General features: G+C 38.8%; 3 protein-coding genes across 3 annotated transcripts; 2 read left to right on the top strand and 1 right to left on the bottom strand.

Annotated features, from left to right (window-relative positions):
• Window positions 1-4,839: 4,839 nt before the first annotated feature.
• On the bottom strand, window positions 4,840-7,332 carry LOC104942593 (uncharacterized). Its single transcript, XM_010767838.1, has 5 exons — window positions 7,101-7,332; window positions 6,881-7,021; window positions 6,696-6,795; window positions 5,844-5,974; window positions 4,840-5,677 (listed from the first exon to the last, which is right to left on the bottom strand). The coding sequence occupies exons 1-5, from the start codon at window positions 7,152-7,154 to the stop codon at window positions 5,387-5,389; spliced, it is 717 nt and encodes a 238-aa protein (XP_010766140.1). The 5' UTR covers window positions 7,155-7,332; the 3' UTR covers window positions 4,840-5,386.
• A 319-nt stretch (window positions 7,333-7,651) lies between these two features.
• On the top strand, window positions 7,652-10,678 carry polr2g (RNA polymerase II subunit G). Its single transcript, XM_010767836.1, has 8 exons — window positions 7,652-7,799; window positions 8,102-8,211; window positions 8,848-9,007; window positions 9,351-9,401; window positions 9,504-9,569; window positions 9,837-9,908; window positions 10,056-10,089; window positions 10,350-10,678. Exons 1-8 carry the CDS (start codon window positions 7,788-7,790, stop codon window positions 10,361-10,363), a joined length of 519 nt encoding a protein of 172 aa, XP_010766138.1. The 5' UTR covers window positions 7,652-7,787; the 3' UTR covers window positions 10,364-10,678.
• A 110-nt stretch (window positions 10,679-10,788) lies between these two features.
• On the top strand, window positions 10,789-13,555 carry LOC104942607 (elongation factor 1-gamma-like). Its single transcript, XM_010767849.1, has 4 exons — window positions 10,789-10,878; window positions 11,785-11,958; window positions 12,478-12,606; window positions 13,205-13,555. The coding sequence occupies exons 1-4, from the start codon at window positions 10,867-10,869 to the stop codon at window positions 13,361-13,363; spliced, it is 474 nt and encodes a 157-aa protein (XP_010766151.1). The 5' UTR covers window positions 10,789-10,866; the 3' UTR covers window positions 13,364-13,555.
• Window positions 13,556-14,464: the final 909 nt, after the last annotated feature.

The raw sequence follows: 14,464 nt of genomic DNA on the forward strand, positions 1-14,464 counted from the left end.
TCAGCATGCAGCTGATGTATACTTAGCGGGGAATCAAAAAGTTATGAACCAATATGGAAACACTTTTTAATTTATTTTTCTAGGAATGCAGATTTAAATCTAATATGTGATGGTTAATAATGCCCCTATAGGTGATATGTTGCAGGACATTTATTGAAATACAAACCATGAACAAGTCAAAAAAAGGGAAGGGAAGTAATGAAAGTCATGAAAAAGTTATTGGTTGAAGCTCAACCTTATTAGCATCCGATATGGCAATGACCTCTGCCCGCTGAACTGCTGGCCCAGCAGTATTAGTTATGAGAGCAAAGTGACTCGATTCCCCCCTCTGGAGACTTTACTTCCTCCCCTGCTGCCTCTTCACATTTTTCCAGTCCCAATCAATCCCACAATTCCCTAGGGTGTTAGAGCTGGGGAAACAACTCACCTTCACACATTGCCAAATTCCTAACAGTTCCTTGGTTATTAGTAAGATCAGTTTATGCTCTAATTAAATTCGGCTGTCTTGCCGTTAATTTGTATGCTTTACTTTTAGCCATGCTAGAGGTGAGGATCATGGATGACAATGTCAGTCGGTACGTTTTTTAGGATTGTTGATCTACCTCTTTGGTTTGGACTGATGTTGATCGGTGTGAATTTGTAATTGATTTTATATTTCTGAAGGATTGCCGTGAATGATTGCCCCAAAAAGCAAGGTAATTATCATCCAGCCTCAGCAAAGGAGGTATTGAGGTAATGATATTATAGAACAACAGAGTTAGTGTAGGGTGTAGGATGGATAGGTTAAAAAACATTTCATTTTACCAGGAGACTTTATTATCGTTCCCAAACCCGTAATAAACACTTCTTCTTAATTAACCTCATCCAGCCTTAACCATAGTTTTTTGTAACAGTTTTAGAAATGGCAGCTGATCTAGAACTAATACCAGGGGCATTGGATCGGGAAATGCCTGTGTCTTTCTAACGGGCCTTTCAGTTACAAACAACGTACTTTGTTGTTTTCATTTGTATCAACTTGTTGTGAAGTCATTGGTCTGATACTGTCCTCTCATGTTCTCTTCTCTTTTTTTAAAAATTATTTTCTTTATTTCTGTGTACATGTTGTGCTTTTTTGTTTCATTGATTCATTAAGGCAATATTTGATCAATGTTGTTGTGACACTTTCATTAGTGTAATAAGCTGTGATTCATTTCATTGGGTTGGAAAAAGCGACAGCCTGAATGCTAATGTGACGCATCACCAAATGAGAGAGCAGCAGGGTTGGCTGGGCAGGGAGTCCTGTCATCCATCACTCTCCTCTCCTCTCACTTTCTCATGTTTGTTCTTACGGAGCGGAGCCTTACACACCTCTAGGGGCCGGAGGAAGTGTTTATTTGGCGCTGCAGGCTGGAACCAAAACATTCATTTTGCATGTGAGACGAGTAATTTCACTAGTAAAAAAAAGAAAGATGTGTCATTAATTAAATGAGTCAAATGATAATAATATTCATGGCACACACAAACAAATTAGTACAGCGAGCATTGGCATCATATAGTCGGCCAAGTCATGATATTGCCAAATTTCAAGGACAACCGCAGAGCAAGCAGACTACTGAAATAGTTATTACAGTTCTTAGATTCACATAGATAGATCTGAATACGTTCTGAAGAGAGAAACAATAAAGCAGATGAAGCCTTTTAAACGTAAACTGGCAAGGACAAAACTAAACACATCATAGTGATTAGACAATATTGGATCTTTTATTGAAGCCTTTAGTTTCAGACCGCAGAGGACAGTCATAGGTCACACTTTTTGATGGCTGCCTTGACAGCGCTTTCATCGTAATTTGTCATTTTCTTAAAAATAGAACTGAAACCTACAGCACCTGTATGGGTACAGACAGCCATAAATGCAAAAAAACAAAGAAGCATACAAATGTGTGTGCCCTAAATACCCAATAGAAAGCAAGCTAGGATGCACAAACAAACAAAAAACATCACAAGCATGAATCTCACTCTCTCTTCCAGCAGCAAATATGATGCATGACCAATAATCCGCAAGCATAAAGTAATCTGAGCAAATGTCCATTTGGATTATCAGTCTGCACAGTGTAATCTGAAACACTTCTCAAACTGGTTGATTGAGAGGTCACGAGAGAGCTTTGGCCATGTGGAGAAGCGGTGTCTAAGTACTGCTTTTTTTCAGCCTCAGCTGGATAATATTGGTTGCAGCAGTTTCCATAACTTTTTGCTATTTTTCTCGGTGCTAATTAGCTCATATAAGAATGCTAACGGGCAAAAAAATGGTGAACTTGGTAACATACTTACTAAACATGGGCATTTTAGCACTACTTATTGTAAACATCTTAACATTGTAACGTTAGCATCAATGTGCCTTAGTCTCACAGATATGGAGTAGACTCTTCAAAGAAAAGTGCAACCTATGAAATGTATTTCCCATTACACTCTGGTGTATTAAGGATATCAGTCTAACAAAATGGCAGCTCCAAACAGAGGCCCTGACTCAAAAATCTGACATGTATTATTTAACCTATTTTCAAAGATGTGTTGTCTCCGTCCTTTCGTGTCACAGCTGTGTTCTGACTGCATGTTCTATCCTTGATGTAGAGTCTATAGGGATTTGAATCCCAGCAAAGGGAAAAGTAGCTGCTCACTTTAAATTAATGCAAATGACCCCAGCTCCAAATGCTCACAGAACATATTCAACACACACACACACACACACACACACACACACACACACACACACACACACACACACACACACACACACACACACACACACACACACACACACACACACACGCACACACTTTGCTGTACGTAAATGGATACACAAACATTAACGAAACAATGTGCATTCACAGACGTATACACATGCATGCTCCGACACTCCTAACATAAACTGACACATTCTTAACACAGAAGATAATGGCCTCATCCTTGTGTCTGTCCATCTGCTAATGTCCCATATGTGCTCGCTTGGTTAGATTTCAGTCGCAAGCCCGTCTGCATTCTCTTCAATGAGTCACAGAGGGCGAGTGCATCCCCTGTGTTTAAAAAGAGCATATCAGTTAAACGAAAAGATAACCTAATATCTGATGCTCATTATTGTCACTATTGTTTTTATTTTATTGCAGCAGCTTTTTCTTAAATAGTAAAAGATGTATGTGAACTAATGTCCATGCTTGCCATTAAAATATCCCCTGCACAGATAGCTTCTTAATACTTAATTCCTGCTTACACCACATCAACTGTTTCCAAGCTTGTGCCCTCACATCCAGCTCAAGACGTGGTGGGGGTCTTTTGTTGGCTTTAAATTTGAGGATACAGGAAGAGTTTGACCACTACAAAAAAAGAGAAAAGTTCGAATAGGGGCAGAGAATCCCTCAATATCTTTTATGAAATAATGTTCTTCACTTTGACTGCCCACTCAGGCTTCTCTCCTTTGCAAGTGTGACAGAATGGAAAAGTTGTCAAACAACTCTTAGTCTGAAGTCTGCTCTGAACACCCAGCAGAGGCATACAAAGACCCCCCCCCCCCACCTTCCTATCTTTCCTCGAGCTAAGTGGGTTGACTCTCACTGCAGGAAGTCTGGAGGCTGTGCACAGACACAAAAAGATGAGAGATACACAATTCAAAAAATGCATGTGTCAAAGCATTCAGTCCACTTGTAGTGCTTATCAGCCGACAATAACTTGATTTTAATCTTGGATCGGATATATATTAATAATAGATCCAGATTTCTGGGTCATTTTTACTGCATTGGGATGCTATGACATATGGACATTTGTAGGAAAATTGCCCAAAATTGCTGTTAATTCATGGAGCGTTGCTACTGCTCTTTATTTTACAGAAAGTTCCACCCACACTAAAAGGAGACATGGGGTCAGGAGGGTTGGTGCCAAATGATGAGGTGTAATAATGCATGAGCACTTCCTGAGACGTATGACACTTAATCCAAGCTATAACGACAGGTCATGAAAAGCACACGGAGGAAGCTATCAGCGAAATGATTTAAACAAACATCAATAGATTAGCTTTCAGATGATTTAACAATGTGTCTCTTGCTCGTTCACAGGAATCCAAAAATAGTGAAAAGCCCCTTGCAATTTTAAGGTAGGCTGACTTTCATATTGTGACTCAACAAGTTTATTCAGATATATCATTCATGCTTAGGAACTGTCGTTCATCACATCTTTGTTCACAGTGTTTGAGTTTGTCCTAAATATCAAAGAGAGGGATGTAGTTTTCAAATACTTACAAAAAAAGACAACTTTAATTATTGCTCCTATTGCAATTTAGAGTTTGTAACTTTAACTTCACTCACATATGCACAACAAAGTCAATCTTCTGGTGCCGCCGGGAGTCATGTTTGACTCGTATCAGTGTAGATGTAGACAGCATGGGGACGTCAGCATTAAAGTAGGTTGCCAGAAAATAAACTTTGGGAGAGAATGTTGTGTAACACAGAAATTAGATCAGGGAAAATTATTCATGACATTTACAGTGAAATAAACTAGAAATGCACCGACGAGACGAGATTTGCACCCATCATGATTATCCTAATCCAAATCAGTTCTCTAATAAAAATAGTTTTTCTCCATTTCAGATGGTGTTGGCTAATGTTAAACATGTGCTGTTTGTATGAACTAAAAGATCACATTAATATATAAAGTGTCAATTCAAGCCATTCTGATAAAGGCAAAGATGTGGTGCCATCTGCTGGTGTTACAACATACTTCACCAATATTATGTGATAACTGCATTTTTACTGTCCCACCACTGACTTTCCTGATGTATTACAAAACCCAAAAGAAGGAGACCAAGTCAGAAAATCAATTTCAAATCTTACATATTATTAACAAAATAGTTTATTTAGAATATGAAAGGCCTATAGATACTTTAAAACACAAGCTTCCATTGCTTTGAACAATGCTACGTATTCAAACTCCTATTGATAGTGACGGTAACAATGCAATGTGCAACACATCCTAGCACAGAGCTATTTTAAGTGAACAAGGAAATTAAGAGCTGGCATGAGATTCTGACATGTGATTGTTTTAGGTTTTATGACATAAACTAAATGAAAGACAACTGTGAAATTGGTTCAAATGATTCATGTAATGACCAACTTGCTGCAAAAGATTCACTTTTACCTACAATATGGCAAGTGATCGAGAAACAGCCAGAGCCACAACACATTCAAAAAGTCAGGGTCAGTAATCATTTGATTAAAACCATGTCTCCCCCATCTACACCTACACACACAAGGAGGTTCACAACAAACTCAGATTCTGTCTCTCATGCTTCTTTTGTCATCTACATAAAAACAGAATAACAAAATAAAATAATACATTGACATCTGGAATCCTTTCTGTATCACTACTCTCCTTTTACATTCCCTTTGTCCTTGTTCTTGTCCCTTGGCATACGTCCCATGTTATAAAACTCTAAGTTAGGCCTCATGTCGGTGAGGTGGGCGAGACGGTTGGACATGGCAAAGAAAGCAGTGATGGCAGAAATGTCCCACGCATCCTCACGGTCAAAGCCCACTTCCTCCAAAGACTGGAAATGCTGCTCTGTAATGGTGTCACAGCGACACACAGCCATCGCAAAGTCCAGCATGGCCCGCTCCCGAGCAGACAGCTCTGCATTCTCATAGTTAACAATCACCTGTACCAGGAAGGAGAGACTTCTTTGAGATGTGATGTTATAACTATTTTAACCATTAAAACATTGCTTGGCTCTGAATAATTAAATGCCGACCCTTATGCATGTATGCAGTAATTGTGTATTATAACACGCAAAGCAGAGGCAAATAGTAAAAATAAATTTGTACCTGATCGGAAAGAGTGGGCTTCTTAGAGTAAATGCGATGTAATGCACTGTGGGATACCACACAGTAAAGACACTTGTTGTGGACACTGGTAGCGACAACAATCAGCTCACGGTCTGCCTTGGTCAATCCGCCTGGAAGACAATTGGTAAAACATTAATGTAAAATCATGAAATCAATAACACATTCATACAACAACAACATACAGTACTTAGCATCAGAGCTTGTTTTAGTCAACAACTTATTTAGATATATGAGCAAGCTTCCTCTTGAAACCGGTCTAAAATATTTAGGAAGTGGCCACAATGCCAAAAACACCTGCACAGGCATGCACAAGAATGTTATATTGTTCCGTTTAGTAGAGGTGGTGGGGAAAAGATCGAATCACACCTAGGGTTGTACTGGTTGAGAATATAGTTTTCTATTGTAAAGTGAAGCATAAATGCTCGAAGGCAAATATGTCTAAACACATTTGATAACAAAATCAGGGGCAAGACTTTAGCAACAACCTCCTTTTCTGTTTTAAAAAGGAGTGGATCTATACTTCCCCAATTCAAGATTCATGCATTCAACCCAGACAGCCACTGCCCATAAGGCATTGGTCTACCCTCAGGATCCACATGATTCCTTAGTCACCAATTCAAAGTTATTTATTTCAGAAAATGAAAAGATCACCAAGACCAAATCAGGGGCAAGACTTTAGCAACAACCTCCTTTTCTGTTTTAAAAAGGAGTGGATCTATACTTCCCCTCTACAGTCTTCCCTGATTGTTATGGGCAGTGGCTGTCTGGGTTGACATCCACTGTATGTTTATGAGTTGTTATGATTGGTGGGGATCGGACACACAAACAAACCTGTCTCTTTGTTCATTAGTTCATTGTAGTAACTGAAGAAGGCTCTGAACTCTGCTGGTCTATGAGAGAGGACTTTAAAGACATTTGGCAAAAAGCCTCCCTGCAGAGAAGGAAACGTGAGGTTTAGCAGAATAGGACCATGTTCATGTGCAGTATTATGTCTTTTTAAATGTTGTTTTTTCTACCTTTGACTCAACTTCCTCCATAAGATCCACTATATCATGAGGAAGGTCTTTCTTGTAAGGAACTGGATACCGACTGATATTCTCCGGTGGCGGATCGATGCTGGAGAAATGTCGGATTTCAGCTCCAGACCGAAGAGAGGCCTGGACGTAGGGCAGGAGTTACATTAGTCATACACAAAATAATGATACATGCAGAGTAAAGGGTTATTCGACAACTTACCAGCTGTCTAAACAAAGGGGGACGACATAACTTCCAGACGAGGTTACTCGCCATGTTGCCTGGCTGAAAAGTGCAGGAGAGACGCCGGCCGTCTTTTATCAATCTTTCCAAATATCAGCCACCTGTGCAATAGCTGTTGCGGGTTGTATCAGAATCATATGATCATGACAGTGGTTGTGTTGTCAAAAAAAGATTCTGTTTTGCTTCGATTTGTCAGAAGTTATTGGTCCTGCAAAACAAACCAATCATGAACCCGTATTCAGTCGCGCCTGCTGTGTGTACCCGCCCTCCTGCTGTGTGTCTTCCTCGCCGACAGGGGTCAGTGTGGAGAGGACTGGCAGGGTTTTACGCAGCCAAAAACATTTGCAAAAAACAAACCAAACAACCTGCGTGTTTTGCAGTTTAAAGACAACAAAGCCCACAGACCAACTCATTTTGAGATTAGTGCATATTCTATTCATCCGAATATTAAGGAAGATCTCTGAATTTATTTACTCAGAGACCAGAGCGTATGCTTTCTGAGAGACAAAACCCAGGGCAACAAAATCACACTCCTGACCCCGTGACCCGGAAATAACCAAAGTCGCAAACGAGCGACATATTTTCATTCATAAAGTAGAAAACGGGTTGGATAATTTATCAAAACAATACAAATTAACCGACTACGATTTGAGCGTAAACGCAAACATGTTTTACCATGTAAGTATGTTTATTACTCTCCGTGTATGGGCCTACCGATAGCAGGGTGTTTGGTTTAGAATGTGTAAATAGCTCATTGTTTAGCATCCAGCTCATTTAGTTTAACACAACTTATTCACATCATTGCCGCACACGTTGTTATGTTATAGTTATGCATAAATACCACTAAGTTTTCTATTGGCTTTTATTGCTTGTATTAACCAGGGCAGCACCCGCAAGATCACCTTTATAACAATCTAATACAGTACAATGTCTATTAAATTATGCAACCGACACTACCTATGGAAGTTTTTTGTTTTCAGATTTCTTTGGAGCATGAAATCTTACTACACCCGAGGTACTTTGGCCCTAACCTCCTCAACACCGTGAAGCAGAAGCTTTTTACAGAAGTGGAGGGAACCTGCACTGGCAAGTGAGTACCTCCGAGTCTTAATCATGCATTCAAAACACTTTTTAGTTTGTTCTTAGCTTAGTGGCACCGAATCTGTATTTGGACTGCAAAGTTGAAATGTCAGGTACATAATACATATTCCACTTATTGTGTGCAAAATATGTTACTAAATAGTATTGCACTACAAGACAGTGCAGAGAACTTATAAACACTTTCAGGGCAAGAAGCTAACATAAACAAAATGATCGTTTCCATCTGCTTTATAAGGGATAAAATATTTAGTCATAACAATATTCTAAGGATGATCTGAGCTGATTAAGTAATGTTGAATTGTGGTCCATAAACAACTGTACGTTTTGACTTCTATGTTCAACCGAAAACAGCCATTTTAATGTGTACGTGTGTTCAGTGCACGAGGCGGAAATAAACACATTATCACTTCCATCTGCTTTATAGGGGATCAACTATTAAGTCATAACAATATTCTAATGATAGTCTGAGATACCAGCCAAATGCAACAAATCAGGACCAGTATTTGCTCTTGAGATCATCATAACAGTTTAAACATGTATACAAAACTCCTTCAATTTTTTCTTTTTTTTCCCCAAGTGCACATACAGTATACATGTCATTGATTTAAGTATTTCTCTCCCCTAGGTATGGCTTTGTCATCGCAGTTACTACCATCGACAACATCGGGGCTGGTGTAATCCAGCCGGGGAGAGGGTTTGTCCTCTACCCCGTCAAATACAAGGCCATCGTGTTCCGCCCATTCAAAGGGGAGGTGGTAGATGCTGTGGTCACTCAGGTTAACAAGGTGAGGGAAAACACAGTGCTACTATGGCCACTATGCAGTTTTTCTTGAGCTGAAACATTATCCGTTGATGACATGTAAAGCTGACATTAAATCAATTAAACTTTGATACTTTGGGATATAAATCATATTATATATAAAGATGACTGACAAAGATGATTGTACAACAACTGTATTTTAAACGTGTTCATTCAATTCTCTAGAGCACTTATAGATGCTTTTGCAGTGATTGATGTGTTGAATATTAACTAATGAATAGCTGACAACAGACATTATTTTATTTTTGGCTTATTTGTAATATAATAAAATTGATTATTTGTTATTTATATTTTTCTGTTTCCTGCAGGTTGGATTGTTCACAGAAATTGGTCCCATGTCCTGCTTTATCTCTCGCCATGTGAGTTATCTTAACATCTATAGTTTTGGACCGCACTGGTTGGCTTTCACCCTTTTTTGATTTATATTGTCCTTATCTTATGAGAAACTATGTTTTTTGCAGTCCATCCCCTCAGAAATGGAGTTTGACCCAAACTCCAATCCTCCTTGTTATAAAACAACTGATGAGGTGAGCATTTTTATTTGTATTTCTTGGTACCAGCTGGAGATTAAAACAAAATAAATCACAATAATGCCGAACATTTTTCTAAGTACATGTCACAGTTCAGTTCATTTGAATAATAGTTGTGTTTAAGGTTTTTTTCAGAAAACATAAGTAATCAGGAGTCGAACAAAAGCAAGAATTAGTGATGGTGCTGTTCGCAGTTATGGTGCTATCCTGTTAACTGTTGCTGAGGCTTGCAATAAAGAAGGTTGTTCTTCTTTTTGTTTCAAGGACATTGTAATCCAACAAGATGATGAGATCCGGCTGAAGATTGTTGGAACAAGGGTTGACAAGAACGACATTGTAAGTGTTTTATGTGTTTTCTTCTCCTTGCCATACGAACACAACTACTTTTCTCTTTTACTATTTCTCAGATTTTCATTTATAGAAGTTATGAAGTGATTGTTGATTTACTGAATACAAAAAAAATGCTTTTCTCTTGTTTTTTAGTTCGCAATTGGATCTCTTATGGATGATTATCTGGGTGAGTATTACAAAGAACTGTGTCATACAGGTGGCTGATGATCCATCATTAGGTCGGCAGAATATTGAAAAGCCCTGCAAAGATTTATTTATTGTTGATTAATTTTGACTAGTAGTAAATACAACATGATATTAATTCCATTTGGTAACTGGTTGTGATGAACAGTTTTGGCTTTGCTGTTTATGACTTCACTTATAAAAATGTTTTATTTTCTCTTATATAAATGATTGTTGAACTTGTCTTCTTTATTTTACTTTCAGGTCTTGTCAGCTGATTCGCCTCAAAAGGAGCACATTACACATGGGACATTTTATGTCATAGTTATTTCTTGGTCAGAAGTATTCGTTTTTCTTAACTAATTTGTATAAAGTCAGGAGTTTTGACATAATTTCATTTGTTTTTTCATTGGAATAGGTGTAAGATTTAAAGGAAAGCCCGGAGAATGATTACTAAATGAATAGCAAAACTGCATACAATGCAGAAGCAGAGCCTAATATTAATGTACTCTAATTTTAATGTAGAATTCATAATTTCTATCTGGACTATCATTTTTTTGTACGCTGAGCAATAAAATATTTTATTTGTTAAATCTTTGTATCCTTTTTTGTGTTTTAAATGTCACTGAATTGTAATATCTTGTCACTTGTACATAACATGCTGACACCGTCTCTGTTCAAATGAGGCGAAACGTGAACGCGGAAATCACAGGGGCGCGCACGGCTGGTGGCCGTAAATACGTCACCGGAGCGTTCGGTCTTTCTTTCTCTCGTCCTGAAGATGGCGGCAGGGGTGAGTAAAATGGCTAGCTTTATGGTTTTTCTTTTAATTTTCATGGGTCAATCCGTTAAAAATCAGCAACATCCGCACTCTCAATGAATACCTTGGGATTTAAACATCACTTTCAACCCGTTAGGTAGACGTTATTGCTGGTATTTATGTAAAATGTCATTCATTGTTCCTACAAACTAAGGTTAGCTTATGCTGTCCTGACGTTGCATTCACGGCGATTCACGCCCAACTTCTGGCCCAGGCTTGTGCCACGTTACCTTAGATATTTCCAGGATGTAAAGCTTAGTGTTGCATTGGGAGTTTTCCTTTACGTTGGTGTTAATGTTCTCTTTCTGTAGACTTGTAACCAATATTTGTTTTTTTGAAGTTTTTTAAAGCCACTTGATCCACAGCTGTAGAAACAACTGTCGGCTGCATTACCGGTACTGGTAGCTAGCATGTGTTAGCATTTAAACAAGCTACAAAGCACGTGAATATAGCTAAATATTTTACTCATTTTTTAACTGAGTGCATTTGGCCTTGTTAGTCGATATAGTTGAATGGCAAAGTATTACAATCCAGCGGCTTCACCTGCCCTAATTTCTATCCTGTACATTTTAAATGGCCCAGCATCTTGATTGGATGGCACCTTCATTTGTGCGATATCACTTAGACTCGACGTGTGGCTTTTATCCCATCATTATTTTACCTGATGGTTCTTTTTTTATGTAGGCTTAGTAATCGAGCAATATGATAGGGCTATTACAATTTATCTATTTTTTTTTTTTTAACCGTAGCAGACAATTCAACCAGAATGTTTGTGCTTCATAGGCTAACCTGCTAGCGAAAATGCTACCGTGAACCTTCAATTGGGTTGCTTTTTGAAATAGTTTTCTAATGGCAGTGTTGTCTCGTTTTATTTTTTAGACTCTGTACACATACCCAGAGAACTGGCGGGCCTTCAAGGCCCAAATTGCAGCCCAGTACAGCGGGGCTCGCCTCAAAGTCGCCAGCAACTCCCCTGCCTTCACCTTCGGCCAGACAAACCGGACCCTTGCCTTCCTCAACAACTTCCCCCTGGGCAAGGTACGTGTTTCAACAGTAGCTTTTGTTTCAACATAAAAAAATGTTTGTTGCAAATTTGCGGCTTTTTAAATAACATTATCAAATAATAAAATGTAATCACAGAGAAGTGCTTTAACCAGTGACACTGACACTATTGGTTGTGTATCAAACATACACTTAATAGCTGGAATTTCTATGTTGGTTTGTAACAGTTATTGACACCAATTGGGCAACTCCATTCTTCAGGGGAAAATAGATGTCCCCTGTCTGGGCAAGGCGGTGTCCATTCATGGCACAAAGTCTTAATCTGACGGGGGCAGAAAAACTAGAGACCATGTTCATCCCAGTCGACTCTGTCAGTGAGTAAAGGCTGGTTCATGCTATGGGCACAGTTATACAGACTAACTCTTTTAATGTTGGTCTTTGTTTGGCCACATCTATTTCATGCATGAAGTTGGTGTAGAAATGATGAACTTTAGTAAAGTGCTTAATTTGTCGGTACTGATTGTATGTATGATTTTATTTTTTTGTTTAATGTCTGAAACTCTTGTGTAAACAGGTATGTTCCAGCGCCTGGACAAACTCCGAAAGAATGCCTTTGGCAGTGTCCTCTTGTTTGGTACCAAGAACAACAGCACCATCTCAGGCGTCTGGGTCTTCAGAGGCCAGGAACTTGTCTTCCCTGTAAGTTTTGAAATGGAAAAAATATACATTCCACAATGTCCTGCCCTTTATAATACCCACACTCAAAATGTTGTCTGTCCAAAAGCAGTCAGTTGTGTATAGTCAATGTAAAATACTTTGACTGCAGCTTAACTTTAAATGAATGTAGATCAACTGCTTAACTAGCCCCTGTCTGGGCAAGGCGGTGTCCATTCATGGCACAAAGTCTTAATCTGACGGGGGTAGAGAAACTAGAGACCATGTTCATCCCAGTCACCTCTGGTTCAGTGAGCAGTAGGCTGGTTCATGCTATGGGCACAAATTATATGCAATATCAAAAATGTACTTTAAACATTGGGTTTTGTAGGTTGGGGTGTCTGTACAGCTGTATGCAGCTTGTACAACATTTCTGATTTTAAAATGTTTTAAAACAAGGCGTTCTTTAGATTGTTGAAGCATACACTAAAGCTTTATAGTCTGCTTCTCAGTGTAAACCATTTGATGGTCCAAGTATTCGCCTCTTGAGGAACTATCATGATGGTGGTACATCAATAAGTTTGTCGGACAGGAATATCATTCACTTGCATTCAAATAACTTTTTTTTTTTATTCCCTTCCAGCTGTCTCCAGACTGGCAAATCGACTACGAATCATATGACTGGCGTAAGCTTGATCCCAGCAGCGAGGAGTGCAAGACCATGGTAAAGGAGTACTTTGCCTGGGAGGGAGACTTCAAGCATGTGGGTAAAGCCTTCAACCAGGGCAAGGTCTTCAAGTGAGAGGACACTGGGACAGTCTTCGCTTCTGCTTTCCAACACTTAATACCTATTGACTCTAAGCGACCAAGTGCTTATTACGAGAATGACAGTGTAAAGACAATAGTGAATTGTCAGTGGCCCCAAGCTGTTTTTGTGTTCTTTGACCTGCAAAATAAAGCATTTTCCACAATGCCATCTTTTGGATTTGATGTCTTTGGTCTGATTCGAGTCTCATTTCATGTTCAAATGGCAAACTATCCAAGCATATTTGAATTCCGATCAATTTCCCGTCAGAGTACCACCCAGAACAGTGACTATAAATGTTTACAGGTAAAACTTATTGTGTGCAGGCCAGGATCTATAAACGGCAATATAAAATTGTATCATGTGACACGTTTATTTTCAAAACTAGAAGTGAAAAATGTCATGTTTTTCAACCATCATGATATCCGTGTTGTATGATGCAACATTGCACAGTTATGACCCTACCCAATGACAAAGCTGGGTGTGGTTGGAAAGCATCAGAGCTGAAACGTTAAACCAGAAGAGGTCAGTGAAACAAAGATTTACCTTGCTGTCAAACGACTTGGATATTTCCTCTATAGAATATCCTAGACATTTGTACTTATTTTTCTGATGTAAGTGTGAATACACTTTGCATACATCATAATTACGAATAATTTATATCACTTGAACTACTACCCAGAGAAGCAGCTCCACTAACTTACAATTATAGCCAATGCTGAAGTACCCTCTGATTCCAGCAAGGGGCAGCAAAGACTTGTCATTGGAAAGATGTAATGATGCCTGTGGTCTGTCAAATCTAACAAAATGTCTGCTTTAAAGTATGGGTCTTAGTTTCAATGTTTATGGTGCTTTGAATAGGCTAGATGAAGCCTTGAAAAAATGTTGTAAAAAAAAACCAGATCCACTTTAACAACCTTCTCTTCTACAAGGGCAAAGGGCAGTTTACATCAAAACAGATTAAAACTTTACCTTCAAGTTTCACTGGAGCATAACATTTAGCTTTTTATATCAAAAAAAGCTTAAATACAGTTTATGTATTCGATATTAGAGGGTTACGAAATCTTTAAGGTTCGACCACACCCAACGAAAGTGCAG

The sequence above is a fragment of the Notothenia coriiceps genome, unplaced genomic scaffold (genome assembly GCF_000735185.1).
Source record: "Notothenia coriiceps isolate Sejong01 unplaced genomic scaffold, NC01 NC01_scaffold00004796, whole genome shotgun sequence".
NCBI classification, from domain to species: Eukaryota; Metazoa; Chordata; class Actinopteri; order Perciformes; family Nototheniidae; genus Notothenia; species Notothenia coriiceps.